The sequence below is a fragment of the Sinohyriopsis cumingii genome, chromosome 1 (genome assembly GCF_028554795.1).
Source record: "Sinohyriopsis cumingii isolate HCF-2022 chromosome 1, ASM2855479v2, whole genome shotgun sequence".
NCBI classification, from domain to species: domain Eukaryota; kingdom Metazoa; phylum Mollusca; class Bivalvia; order Unionida; family Unionidae; genus Sinohyriopsis; species Sinohyriopsis cumingii.
In genome coordinates, this window is record NC_142961.1 from 128,871,580 (window position 1) to 128,884,079 (window position 12,500).

Here is a 12,500-nt window from a genome sequence, read left to right on the forward strand (position 1 = left end):
CGTACGATGTATGGAGAACATGCAATTGCTGCAAATATAAATTGTTATTATATGTGAAATTTAAGACTTACCACTTTGAGAGAAAATAAAAGACTTCTATTAAAACCTTTACTAAAATGTCTCAAATAGTACTAATCTCCTTTTACTCCGAGGCAGATTTAGGGATTTTTAAGTAACATGTATATGATAATGATTAATTCCGAAATATGATACAAACCCCAACCATTGCCATATATAATATTCATACAGACCGAATTAATACTCAACCACATACGATTATAGTTAAACAATAAACAGTTTAAAAATAAACTTTTCATGACTCAAAGCAAAGTGTGTATAAAGGAATGTGGACAAGCGATCAAATATATCATGCGTACAACAATTTAATGATAACATTGGTTGCTGAACTGTCGACTAAAAACTATAAACAACAGGTGAGCTAACTTCGTCAGTGTTTAAAATATTAATAGTATACACTGGTTATTCTTACCTTCGTATGCTTGTAGCTCGCAAATGCTGATAAAAGTCTCATGTGTGGTTGTTGTCAGTTTCGTATTATTAAGTTTAATTGAACTGATTCTTTTATCGAGATTGACATTCACATCTATCATTTCCGGTGGCCAGATTGAATCGAACTGTATATTTTGCCAAGTTCTGTCCTCCACTTGAACGTACATATTTGAACCATCTAGCCTATTGTAAGTATTTTGATCTGCAAATAGTAAATCCCATGGTTGCAATGTATGTAAACAAGCTGTCATCGAAGATTTATTTAAATGTTCACACAATGCAATTAGTTTCCCCTCTGCATGTTAACATCATTAGCATGTTCCTTTAAAATACTCAAAAGAAAATATTTTAGTAATACTAACTATACAATGCTTTCTTGTGCAAACCATACATCTCAAATATATTCATATTCCAATAAGGAATTGTTAGTAATATTTATCTTATTCTTGAAGTCCACCAATATAATAAAGTGAAATTCGTTCTATAAGCCGTCAAACTGTGCTGAAAACATTTTTGGATGTTGTTTTAGTGTTCCATATTTAATTATTCATGAGTCCCAATTTTTACTGACCCTGGGGACAAAAGGGTTTCATTTACACTGGTTATTGACCAATTTAACACATAAGGATACACACTAATAATATTGTAATACCAGATGTTAACAAGTATCCAATTGTTTCCTCTGTCAGAAACAAAAAATAAATTTTAAAGCACGACAAGGTTTATGTTGCTAGCCTATCGTTAATTTTGTATACTGGAGGAACAGGTACATACATAGTCTCTATTAAAGCGAGCAGACCAAGAAAATAAATGCCATTGGCTTTCTGGAAGATATTTGTAAAGCCTGCAAAAGCGATAACTCATATTTAGTATTCGAATACAAATTCATATTTTAAAAACAGTAATTTAATTGTTGCAAACAAAATGTTCCTAAAATATAATGAAACTTGTTACTTTTACAAAACATTCATACCAGTTGTGTAGCTCCGATATTCTTTATATATCAGTACATTCTTCTATGAAAAGACGAGAAAGAATGTCATTATTACCAATCGACCACAGATTGATGACCAGGTGAAACTTTAAACTGATAAATCCACAACACGCATATAGTTGTCTATAACCTTAAAATGTTTTCTATTATTGGCGCCTTACGTTCTTCCGTACACAAAACATTTAAGACTGTACAATCAAGGTTTACATGTTAGCATCGACATGACGGAATCTTTATTGATACGACGACGAAGCTTGTTACCTACGAGTATGGTATCGTTGTGAAGTCTTAGATAGTGATGTATTTGATACTGATTTAACTGCAATGATTGTCTCTTACTACATACCTAAAAATGCTTGCAATATTATAATAACTGTAACAAAATTCATGTTTTATTACTGAAAAATATTAAATAGAATAATAGGCACTGAATGTTCTGTAGTTGGCTGTGAAGTCCTGTCCACGTAAGCCTAGTGTGCGTGGCCCGAGGAACCATGTTTTCATCAGGTCCCGCCGGTGGAGGTACTGTATTATGCCTATCTAATTTGTAAATTGTAGATCAGGGCTTCGAATATACTGTACCCCAGGCAACCATATTGCTCGTCTTGTCCTAAGGCTGTACGTGCTTCGAGGATATTAATTAATTAAGCCAATTCGATTTCCAGCAATTCTTCTATCATCAAGCCCAGTCTAATCCAACATTCACTAATATTTGTACATTTGATTGATGTGAGTAAAGTTTGCATAATATGTCTAGTCTACAGTGAATCTGTTTTTAGATTAATTTACTAATTAACAACAGATATCCTAAATTTAGTTAAGATCAATAATTATCTAAGTAATCAGAAGCCAGATTGCTATTTATGTTATATTCTGCTGTGACGAAAATATATTTAATGGACTAAAATAACATCCCGAGGATATTGAATATGGGCTTATGGTATAGGACGGCTGGATTTTCCATAAGTCAATGTCATTCTGACTCTATCACTCATCATACATCCTTAATACATGTCGAATACTTATAAAGGTCATGGTGTCTCATCTTTGCTTGAGATTGCAAACATGTTATCTGAACAAAAGTTTAATGGGCATTTGTAAATAACGAAACTATTACACATAGTGTGAACATAGGTCAAATGGACGACATATACATCTGATAAACGTGCATTCCACAAATAGACTGCGATAAAGACACGATTATCTATGTACCTAATATACATGTATATAGATCACAGACACCACAATATACTTTCACAAATGTAGTATGTGCTTATCGGAATAAGTGTAACTCTTAGCGCACTTGATAATGTAATATGGATTTTTACTTTCAATTTCAGATTATGCTTTTTTATAATTGGGAACAGCGATGTTTCCAGAGATCATTGACCTAGATAAAAATACTATATCTCATGAGTTTTTTTCCTAATTGCATTGAAACAACTTGTTATTAATACTGTTATTATATCATACTGAATTTTCTGATTTTCCTTTCTCTTTGCAGCATTCATCTAACACTGTGCAGCTTAAATTATACAGGCCATGTGGATGTGTCACTGGATTGTATGCACAAATATGCCATTTTCTATGAATATAAGTTTAAATTAGTATGACCGTTGTCGGGAAATTGGACACTTTACAGAAGATGTCTTGAGCCCTAGAGGTATATGACATTGCAGAAGGATTTCCTGTCTTGCTATTCTTGGTCACGAAAGTGTTTGCTATAGTGAATGTTCGTGAATTTATTTTGGATTTCTACAACGTCCGACCCATGTCAAATCACAGGATGTTATCATATAGAATAATGCTGTTTCAGGCGAAATATTGTATAGCGCTAAAGACAATTTAATTTTTTTCACGATTGGTGATGTGAAGCGATCAAATTTCGTACAGTCCAGTGAGGATGATATCAGTCGTAGGTAGACTCCAGTGAGAAGAATATCCAACGAAGTGAGTTCATGCTAACACATGTAATATATATATATATATATATATATATATATATATATATATATATATATATATATATATATATATATATATATATATATATATTTCATTGTAGTCGCAATTAAAAGTTTCGGTGTGTGACGATTCGCAGTTATTGTATATTTAGCTGTAGAGGTCAGTCGTCCTATGGATAGCCTTAGATGACGAAGCGGCTGCCGTATGACTTTCACTCGAGAGTATTAGACTCCATCACAAGGTAAACAGCCTGTTGAAGTCCCTGTATACCGACACCATGGTGTATATTCCCAATTGTGTCATATCAACTACTGCGTTCAACAGTGATATAACACTTCTTTACCACCATTTTCCTACGGGCTACATCACTCTACTGTCTGAGTTGTTGCAGACCTTACTGTTATGTCCGGACACCATGCAAGAGGACGCGACCACTTCTGCCCTCGAGATCAGCTGCAGTAAAAACAAAATCCAAACGAGATGTCTACATGCCATCAAGTCAGCAAAAACAAGTTAGGTTCACGAAACTGAGACACTATACTCGTTTTGTAACATGGCTGCTCGCTACACCTCAGGCAATAGTGAACTTGGGATCAGGAGCCATGCAGCATTCTCTCCTGGCTGCATTAACAAACTGGATAGATACGTATGGTACTCCAAGATCAGCGTTGTTACAAACAAACAGCGACCAGTGAGAAGCCCTACAATCACATAGCTCCGAATGGTGGAGCATGAACTCATGGCGGTGAACCACAGACTGCATAATATACGTACTGACAAGCAAAACATTAATCACATTCTTGATCAATCGTTACATTAATCACGTTTGTTGATAAATCCATACCTTGATCAGATCTATCGATAAATAAATACGTTGAACACATTTTTCGTTGAGTCCATAATCAATCATATATTCCAATATAATAGCCTACATTAATCATATCCGCTGACAAACAATATCATTGGCGATTATTTCTTGATGTGATATGCCTTGATCAGATACATCGAGGAACGATTACACTTTTGTGAATGTCTAGTTAGATAATTATGTTGTTTAATCCGTGAAGGACTACGGTAAGGATCTCCAATAATGCATTATCATCAATTAGCATTTTATAAATACATATCATTCGGGTGCTTTTGTTAATTGTCTCTGCTTGATTTTATCTTATCCGTTCTGTTTTATTCGTGTTATCCATGGATGATTAAACAAAAGATAGGCTTTTTACAACGTTAAAATGTTAATAATGATATTAAAAGTAAATTAAAAAATCAAAATCATTAAAAGTAAAAAGTTAAAAAGTTAGTTTGTATTTCATTTGCATAATATATAATCACTCACTAAGATTTCAAAGGACATAATGGACAGACGAAACGAAGAAAATGACTAACGATTAAATGGGCCAAAAAATGGGCGTAAAGATAACCGGTTAGTCATGAATGATGTATTGGCGTTGATTGCTTATCATCGCATGATTAGACGGTGACATATCAAAATGATGGACATAATGTTCCGGTCGGCATGATAGTCCAAAGTATTTGTCTAACATGGATATATATATATATATATATATATATATATATATATATATATATATATATATATATATATATATATATATATATATATATATGTGTGTGTGTATGTATGTATGTATCAAGGTAATATCACTTTTTTGAAACCTTTAATGTAATCCGGTTAAAGTGGACCATCTGAGTTTGATGGAAAGGTACAGTTAAAAATTAAACGGTTAATGCTGGTTGAAGACCATCAATGAACCAAACCATTTCTGATGAGTGGAATATTTTTGAAAAACAATCATCTCAATCGTGTTGCTAGACCGCGATGTTAAATATTTATTATCAACTAAGTAGATATAAAAATAGATTGTAAATGTTATACGTCATAAATAATACCTATGTTACTGTGGTCGATATGCTGTTATTAGTTATCCCTTATTTATTTTGCATATATTGTATAATATAGTCATGTTCTTACTGTGCTATTTCTTTTAGTCAAAATATTTAACTAAAGCTATTTGACAGAAACCACAAACATTTTAGAAAATTGTAAATATAAATAAAACAAAAGAATATAATTGCCCTTCCTTTGCTTATAAGAATGTTAAAATACCATCCACTCTAAAAGATATTTCAGAAGAAAGATGTGGATATATTCGAAATACATAATATTTTCAAAATTAATATTTATAAGAACAGTATGCAAGGGAACTGCTACGACTGTATGATCTTAAACTAAGTAAAACAAAAAAAAAATATTTCACTAGAATACGAGGTAAAAATTTAAAAGGAAATTACAGTATAATAAATTAAGTCCTAAACAGACCTAAAGGTTATATCACTAGTCCAACATTATAGAGTCATCCGAATGATAATCCAGTGGTGTTCAGAATGAATTCCATGCTTGCAATTTCTGATACAACAGTAGCATAGACTTGTGTTGACGTGCTATCAGTCTTGATGTATAACAATGATTTATTATAAAATGTCCTTGACAGAATTCACAATTATTCCAAATTATAACAAGAACAGTGCAAAATATCATAAGGGATTGAGACATATGAGATCTTACTATCTGACGAATGGGAAGTAAACATAGCCGGAAGCCAATTGACACATATGGACTGAACTTTTATACAATTGTTTTATAGATAACGAATTGCATGGCATATCTGCTTGGAAATATATATCTTTATAGTTTTTAGTATATGGCAGCAAATTAAATGTGTCACTGGATGATGATGCAAAATCTTGGAAGCCTTTTGCGTGAGCATGCTTCATTTTCTAATTTAGTCTGGAATGCGATGTGCAACATAATTTTTTTTTCATTTTATATATTTCAATATTCTAATAAGGCTCAAATGTTCTGAAGTCATCAATGATGTACCATCCACGCAAACTCGGTCGTTTAGTTGGCAAGACCCACTAGGAACCACGTTAGAAGCGGCATCGAGGCTGGTGGAGCTACTGTAACATGCTTATTCATTGTGTGAATTGTAGTTCGGGGCCCCGAAGGAGCGGGGCTCAATATAAAATATTTGCTTGCCATGCCCTACCTACACACAACTTTATTTCCGACAATTCGCCAGTTGGAAAGTTATAAAACATGTTCGAGCCTAATCTACCTTGAGTCAAATTTAAAAAAAGAAAAAAAAAACAAACTTAAAGATAAAAATATCTTTAATTATTTGCCAAAGTATATGAAGATCGCATACATACATACATACAAATATATATATATATATATATATATATATATATATATATATATATATATATATATATATATATATATATATATATATATATATATATATATATATATATATATGTATGTATACATATTCCTTTGTAAGACTGACTGCGAATCATCCACGATTTTTATTATCACACTTGTGTTCTGTCTGAACTTAATGTGATATACAAAGTCCAATAACAATATTCTTTTTTAATAAGTGTGTTTTACATTTATCTACCATCTGTGATTAATATTTTAGCTGGGCGTTTGCATCCTATTTTCACTTTCCCTGCCTATTATATCAAAGAGAAGTTTGTAATGAGTAAGCCTCAGCGTCAGCTCTTTTTTATCAGCAAGCTTTGTATTGTCATCGCGACTTCTATTTCAGTATCAGCTGTAGTGTAACCTTAATAATCAAATTAGTTACAGCTTTCAGAATACAACTACTACAACAATTACTATACACATATAGTTATTTGGGGGTGGGGTGCATGTAATTATATATTGAGCTGAAATATTTTCTTTCTTTTATCCCAGGAAAATTAATATGATTCCATAAATATAATGGCTACACTATGGTGAACTGTTTTGTAAATCAAAACAATGTCCGGCTATTTACAGATGGAAATTAAACAAAAAGGTGTCAATGCTTTCCTTTAAGGGGCATTGTCTGACATTAACTTACTTCAATGATAGAATGTCAATGGCCTGTGATTTAAATGTGTGTATAACCCATTGGTCATGCCGACGACATTACTCTACCGAGTTGCCACATAGCGCATTGGTAAGCATGAACATCATGCAAACTGACGCGAACATATTTGTCCTCGAGATCAGCTGCAGTAAAAACAAAACTAAAAGGATGAGTCAACAAGCCATCAAGTGAGCAGAAAATAAGAAACTGGCATGCAATTGATATCGTACACCTGTTACAGAACACGGCTGCTCTTGACACAGTTCGTGCAATTATTAACCAGAGGTAAGGTGCGCATCGCATTTGTTTCTGGCTGAATGAAAGATCTGTATAGTTACGTCCGGAACTCAAATATCGGCCTTGTTATAAAGCGAAGGGTTGAAAGCGCTAATCGGGAAACGCTACAAGCACCTGGTTCCGGATCTCATGAGTTTCAACCTCGCTTTGCGCTATATATGGGTTGATTAATACATTAATCACGTTTGTGGATCAATCGATATATTAATCGTATTTGTCGATAAATCCATATATTGATCATATCCATGGGAGCTCGCACATAGGGGCAAGGGGGTGGGATTTTCCCCTTCCCCAGAATTTCACCTACAAACAGGCTTTGGTCTCTATCCGAAAAGTTCATTACAGACGACTACATGTTTGCCTGCGACAATAATCATATGGGCGACCAGGGTCATAAATGTCGAAATTTCAAAATATTATCTTTTCTTGATGAACCCATAATCAGTCATATATGCTAATATAATTCTGTGCATTTTCATATCATTGATCTTGTGATTGTTCCTTGCTGAACAATACTTTAATCGGATTGAGGAACGATTTCAACGTATTCGCTTGCAGATGAATATTCTGTTCGTCTCTAGGTTAAGATTATTTAGTGGCTTTAGTTTAATACGCGAGGGATTGAGTAAAGGTGTAAAAGAGTAAATTATTATCAGTCTGCATTGTAAATAAACAAGTAATTTAGGTACCTTTGCTAAGTGTCTGCGCTAGATTATATCGTATCTGGTTTCTTTCTGAGTTGATCAACAGGAACAATTAAAAAATAATCAACTGGTTAAAACTGGTGTAAGTACCATCAACGTACCAAACCATTTATAGAGATCAGTGGTAAAATCCTCAGTCATAACAATCACAGTGGAGTTGGTAGACCACATTGTGATATATTTTGTATGAGCTGTGTAGAGATGAAAAAGATTGTAATAATACACCAAAACACATATAAGTTTCAAACTTGCCACTCACAAAAACGGTACGCAAGGATACTATTACGGCTTTATCGTTTTAAACTAAGTAACATAAGTAGCGAAAACCAGTACGTTTTGTAAAATTCAACAAATAATTTATTTTTTCTAGAATACAAAGTGAACATATAAAAATAACTTTAGTACTATAAAATAAATCCTAAATATTCCTAAATGTTTTATCACAAATCCAAATGTATCGTCTTCATAATGAATTCCAATAGTGTTCGGTATGAATTCCAATCTTGAAAATTCTGACGTACCAGTAGCATGGAAGTGTTGTTGTGCTAACAGTCCTGATGTATCGCACTAATATAATCCAAAACTTCCTCGAATGAATTCACAATAATTGCCAAAAAGTAATTTAGTCAGAAAATATTAGTGATCATTTTGTAATTCTAGTATTTATTTTAAATCATTAAATCCTCACAAATTAATAATTAAACACAAATAAAAGATTGACCACACTAGTCAGATACTAAAGTAGGAATATTTCCTCTCCCTAATACAAAACCTGTCACAATATCAGGAACGGGTTGAGTGCCAGAAATATCAAGCATATTGCTAAAACTTTAGTAATGAACATAGCTGATAATAGGTACATCAGGACGTCCCGAGGGGAAAATCGTTCACCTTAAAGCAAATCTGGGTAAATAGGTTTAACTGCATTAATACTTCTACTACTAAAAATAATGCTACTACTACAAATAATAATAATAATATAACCTACAATCGTGATAAAATGTGTTATGTATGTATGCATGATGTTGTTTGCTAAACGAAATTAGCCACCAATGCCCAACTTCTGTCTCAGTCCTCACGGAAAATCACAGGACAAATTAAATGTACATAACATAAGAAGCATGCCAAATACGTGGACTAACGACATCATGTACAGATGGCATATACAAACACCCACAGTGCATATGAAAATTTTATTTTGATAGATGCAACACAGGACATGTAATAAATAGGTATATGCATAAACAAAAATAATAAATAAAATATCAATAATCGTATGGCTAATACGCAACAAACGTGACGCATGATCAGATGTACGTAAAGCAAGCAAGCCCATGACTCATATTATATAAATTTCAAAACAGAATTAGCGTACGCTAAGCTGTATATGGTATGGCTAGTAGTACATGCCATATTTGTAAGAAAATATAAATCTAAAACCGAACTTAGAAACTAGGACCATTTAAAATGCAACTACTTAACAGTTATAGCTTCATAATAAGATCTACAATAGGAAATTGTGGTAAACATGTTTATCTACAAAGAATAATAATTTTAATATATAATCTAGAATCATATATAAAAATTAATTATGTAATATGTTGTTTACAAAAAAGACATTAGTCAGGTAGGACCAACTCTCACCGTCAGTTCTTAAGGTAAAGCAAAACTCACACCGTAAGTTCTTAATGTAAAGCAAAACACAAATTAAATATAAGATTAAGTTGAATCCGTATTGGAAATAATATTATACCACATACATACTCAAAGTAAGTAATAAATATATGGTTGAGCCTATAAACTTAAAATATAAAATACGGCAACATCCAAGTCGCGGTGCACAGAGAAGATGACCACGAACGATCAAGGTCATCAGTTAGAGACAATGCATTAATATCAGTTGATAATAAAGCAATGTATCCCCTATAAAGTTTTAGAAGCAAATTAATGAAATAATGAAATGGAGAGAATGCAACATATACAAAATGCGTCATATCAATTGCTGAATCGTAGAAGTGGATTTGGGTATATTAACAAATATCCACTATTTATTTCACTGACGATACATATGTTGATCAGGCTCATTCTCAAGGAAAAAGTTTTGTTTCGCTTGTACAAAAGGAATGTATGAATGAATACCCGAGTCAAAAACAAACATTAATAAAACTATCGTTTACAGTCAGATATAACTAGTAATATGTGATATATTGCAGAAATATAATGATTTGTCTCCAGTTAGAACAAAGGGAGAAAAAAATATTATGAATAATCCGAATGCTTGAATAATAACCTTACGTACAATCTTATCTGTAGCAGAACAAATGGTTGAGTCACAAAGTTACAGAAAATATTGTGAAAAACACTTGCTTTCAGGTTGATGACCTGTTCCATATTTGCAAACTATAATGAAGTCTTGATGAAAATAAATTTAAAACATATGCCAATACAAATAGATTTTCAGAGTTCCAGAAAGTGAAACAATATTGATAATATATTGGTGCGCGTCCGTCTGAAGAAGAATAAGCAAAGCAAGAAAACTCAATCAGCCTAGCCAGTCGGCGTTGGTCTAAACTCGTTAATCAGTCCATATACATGATGAACGAGAGTTTATTACAATAAGTTGAAAAACAAAAGAACCATATTATTAGACTACTAATATCTAATCTAGATAGTTTGTACATCTGTGTTGAGACATACGTTATCATAGCGATATGTAAGGAAGACACAAAGCTACTTTACATTAGTGTCTATGTGAAAGACAAAGTGTTTCACATTCCACAGAAAACTAAGATAGTTATTGGATTTTGTAAGCATGAACAAACCAGTACCCTGCACATAAAAAGATAAAGGCATATAAAGAGAGACAGAAACAGAAACATAGAGAGGTTTGTATGTTAAGGCCAGAACTACATTTATTATAGGTAGATACAGATGGAACGAAAATAGGCAAAGAAACAAAGGAAGCTGTATTTAAAAACAATTCTAAATTACACATGTATCAATATTCTTCATTCAATTACATTGCAGATTACAAGGAATTGAAGTTAATCAGGTTATTCAGTCATAAAATGTATATCGTCAAAATGAGCAAGGTATCGTATAGTTTTAACGATAAAAACAAAATTTTAGTGGATGACATAAACACCTTACTAGACGTTTATTTCTTTACTTTGTACAAAAGTTTTTCATTTTTGTTCTCTTTTCAAAAACGGTATAGGTTATTTCACACACACACACACACACACACACACACCCCATTTGTGATGGAAAATAACGCAGTTTTTATTAAACACTTTTTCTATGTTGTTTTCTCTTTATTGATGAAGAAGACCATAAAGGGTTGATTATTCTAACATATATGATTACCGAGTTATACGTCAGTAGTGAATAGGGGCACTCTACGGACAATGGGAATTAGCATTACAGGGACCCCTGGGTCACTCTACGGACAATGGAAATTTAACATGGAGAAAAATCGTGGGTCACTCTACGGACAAGGGGAATTTAACATGGCAATAAATCGTGGGTCACTCTACGGACAAGGGGAATTTAACATGGGATTTTTTTTTAAATTTAAAAATTTTTTTTTTTTAAAAGGGGTAGGCAATGGAAAGGCTATCTCTTTTCGAGAAATATGGCTGGCCCTGAAAAGGGCCTTTGGGTTTTCTTCTTCTTCTAATTTCTTCTTTTTCTCCACCAAGTTCTTATTTTATCTCCTACACTCTTCTTCCCTTTCTTTTTTTCTTCTCCTCCTCTTCTTTCTTCCTCTTCTCATTTTCTTCTTCTTTTTCAATTTTTTCGTTCCATTTTGTGACGATCGTGGATAAATACCTATGTATCTATAATCAGCTGAAATTCCTATGAAATCCCACTATCTATTTATAGCTCAAACTTGTGGGTTTTTCCTTTGGAAAATCCCACTATCTTTTTATAGCCTCAGCTTGAGTGACGTTCCTGTTTATGAATTCTAGTATATATGTATAGCTACAAAATGTGGAAATCCCCAAGTCGATATTTATAGTCTCGAAATTTCCAGCGTCAGTGACGTCACTGTACTGAACACTAGGGATAAATATC

At 32.9% G+C, this 12,500-nt stretch overlaps 1 protein-coding gene across 3 annotated transcripts in view; it reads right to left on the minus strand.

Annotated features, from left to right (window-relative positions):
* Window positions 1-12,500, minus strand: part of LOC149807847 (uncharacterized) — a 149,675-nt gene that overhangs the window by 58,544 nt on the left and 78,631 nt on the right. For all 3 annotated transcript variants that reach the window (XM_089971378.1, XM_089971377.1, XM_089971379.1), the window contains exons 4-5: window positions 491-712; window positions 1-28 (exon numbers count right to left, since the gene is read on the minus strand). The exon at window positions 1-28 is cut by the window's left edge and continues 185 nt beyond it. In XM_089971378.1, coding sequence (XP_089827504.1) covers window positions 1-28; window positions 491-712 — 250 coding nt within the window. The remainder of the gene's footprint in view (window positions 29-490; window positions 713-12,500) is intronic.